This window comes from Nycticebus coucang, chromosome 10 (assembly GCF_027406575.1).
Source record: "Nycticebus coucang isolate mNycCou1 chromosome 10, mNycCou1.pri, whole genome shotgun sequence".
NCBI classification, from domain to species: Eukaryota; Metazoa; Chordata; class Mammalia; order Primates; family Lorisidae; genus Nycticebus; species Nycticebus coucang.
In genome coordinates this window covers 128,366,144-128,369,120 of record NC_069789.1, presented here as the reverse complement: position 1 = coordinate 128,369,120, position 2,977 = coordinate 128,366,144, and the positions used below count along the sequence as shown (strand labels likewise).

General features: G+C 43.4%; 1 protein-coding gene across 1 annotated transcript; it reads left to right on the top strand.

The window, feature by feature from the left end:
* The first annotated feature begins 2,220 nt into the window (after window positions 1–2,220).
* On the top strand, window positions 2,221–2,767 carry LOC128597577 (40S ribosomal protein S18-like). Its single transcript, XM_053608050.1, has one exon. The coding sequence runs from the start codon at window positions 2,480–2,482 to the stop codon at window positions 2,726–2,728; it is 249 nt and encodes an 82-aa protein (XP_053464025.1). The 5' UTR covers window positions 2,221–2,479; the 3' UTR covers window positions 2,729–2,767.
* Window positions 2,768–2,977: the final 210 nt, after the last annotated feature.

The following is a 2,977-nucleotide window of genomic DNA, read 5'->3' as shown; positions in this document are numbered from 1 at the left end:
AAATACTAGAATAAAGTGCAGGGAAAACTCTTGAAGAAATCAGCCTAGGAGAATATTTTATGAGGAAGACCCTCCAGGCAATTGAAACAACACCAAAAATATATTACTGGCATCTGACCAAACTAAAAAGCTTCTGCACGGCCAAAAACACAGTAATTGAAGCAAGCAGACAGCCCTCAGAATGGGAGAAGATAATTGCAGGTTATGTCTCGACAAAGGTTTAATAACCAGAATCCACAGAGAACTCAAACACATTAGCAAGAAAAGAACAAGTGATCCCATTGCAGGCTGGGCAAGGGACTTGAAGAGAAACTTCTCTGAAGAAGACAGGCACACGGCCTACAGACATATGAAAAAATACTCATCATCCTTAATCATCAGAGAAATGCAAATCAAAATTACTTTGAGATATCATCTAACCCCAGTAAGATTAGCCCACATCACAAAATCCCAAAACCAGAGATTTTGGCGTGGATGTGAAGAAAAGGGAACATTTCTGCACTGCTGGTGGGAATGCAAACTAATACATTCCTTTTGGAAAGATGTTTGGAGATCACTTAGGGATCTAAAAATAGACCTGCCATTCGATCCTTCAATTCCTCTACTAGGTATATATCCAGAAGACCAAAAATCAATATATATTTGCACCATAATGTTTATTACAGCCCAATTCATAATTGCTAAGTCATGGAAGAAGCCCAAGTGCCCATCGACCTACGAATGGATTAATAAATTGTGGTATATGTACACCATGGAATATTAGGCAGCCTTAAAAAAGATGGAGACTTTACCTCTTTCATATTTACATGGATGGAGCTGGAACATATTCTTCTTAGCAAAGTATCTCAAGAATGGAAGAAAAAGTATCCAATGTACTCAGCCCTACTATGAAACCAAGTTATAGCTTTCATATGAAGGCTATAACCCAACTATAACCCAAGAAGAAGGGGAGAGGGAGTGGAGGGGAGGAGGAGGATGAGTGGAGGGAGGGTAATTGGTGGGACCACATCTACGGTGAATTTTAGAAGGGTACATGTTAAATTTATTAAGTGTAGAATATAAATATCTTAACACAATAACTAAGAAAATGTGGTAAAGGCTATGTTAACCAGTTTAATGAAAATATTTCAAATGGTATATAAAACCAGCAAATTGTACCCCATGATTGCATTAATGTACACGGCTATGATTTAATAAAAATAAAGTAAAATAAAATAAATAAAATAAAAACAAAGAGATGGCCAAAGGCACCTAACAGGCAAATGGAGACAATAAAAAAGTAGTGGATTGACAAGACCCAATTTGTACTTTAAAAAGATTATTCAGGCTCGGCGCCCATAGCACAGTGGTGAGGGCTCCAGCCACTTACACTAAGGGTGGTGGGTTCGAACCCGGCCTAGGACTGCTAAACAGCAATGGCGACTGCAACAAAAAATAACCAGGAGTTGTGGTGGGCACCTGTAGTCCCAACTACTTGGGAGACTAAGGCAAGAGTTTGAGGTTGCTGTGAGCTATAATGTCACAACACTCTACGAAGGGCGACATAGTGAGACTGTCTCAAATAAATAAATAAATAAAACAAAAGGCTCGGCACCTACAGCTCAAGCAGCTAAGGCACCAGCCACATACACCTGAGCTGGTGGATTCGAATCCAGCCCGGGCCCGCCAAACAACAATGATGGCTGCAACCAAAAAATAGCCGGGCATTGTGGCCGGCGCCTGTAGTCCCAGCTACTTGGGAGGTGGAGGCAGGAGAATAGCTTGAGCCTAGGAGTTGGAGGTTGCTGTGAGCTGTGAAGCCACAGCACTCTATCCAGGGTGACAGCTTGAGGCGCTGTCTCAAAAAAAAAATAAATAAATAAATAAAAAGAGCATTCAGGTTTCTGTGTGGAGAATGGATTGAGAGGGTGAGGATTTCTTTAGAGGCGAAGTTTCACTCTGTCCCAGATTGGAATGTGATCTTAGGTCACTGCAACTCCTTGGCTCAACCAGTCCTTCCACCTCAGTCTCCCAAGTAGCTGGACTACAAGTGCACACCACTACACCCAGCTAATTTTTTTTTTTTTTTGAGAGACAAGGTCTCCCTATGTGCCCAGGTTGGTCTTGAATTCCCTGCCTCAAGTGATCCTCTGCCTCAGCCTCCCAAAGTGCTAGGATTACAAGTGTGAGCCACTACACCTGGCCTTGAGGGATCATTGTAAGCATAATATAAAAAAGCTGAAGATGCTCTTCCACAGGAGGCCTACACGCCGCCGCTTGTGCCGCCGCCCTGTCTCTGGTGATCCCTGAGAAGTTCCAGCACATTTTGTGAGTACTCAACACCAACATTGATGGGCGGCGGAAAATAGCCTTTGCCATCACTGCTATTAAGGGTGTGGGTTGAAGATATGCTCATGCAGTGTTGAGGAAAGCAGACATCGACCTTACCAAGAGGGCAGGAGAACTCACGGAGGATGAGGTGGAACGCGTGATCACCATTATGCAGAATCCGCACCAGTATAAGATCCCAGACTGGTTTTTAAACAGACAGAAGGATGTAAAGGATGGAAAATACAGCCAGGTCCTGGCCAATGGCTTGGACAACAAGCTCCGGGAAGACTTGGAGCGGCTGAAGAAGATTCGGGCCCATAGAGGGCTGCGCCACTTCTGGGGCCTTCGTGTCCAAGGCCAGCACACCAAGACAACTGGCCGTCGTGGCCGTACCGTGGGTGTGTCCAAGAAGAAATAAGTCTGTAGGCCTTGTCTGTTAATAAAACGTTTATATACCTAAAAAAAAAAAAAAGCTAAAGATGGCCCTGTAGATTGACTCCTGGGCTGTTTATACTTTCACAGTAGACAGAGACCTGTGAGTCCAGAAGCCCACCAGCACCAAACTCAAATTTTTACACATCCAATAATTTTAAAAATAGCCCACACAGGCAGATTTATAGCCCTTGAAGGCCTGCCTGCCTTGTATATTCCACCAATTGTTAATTAG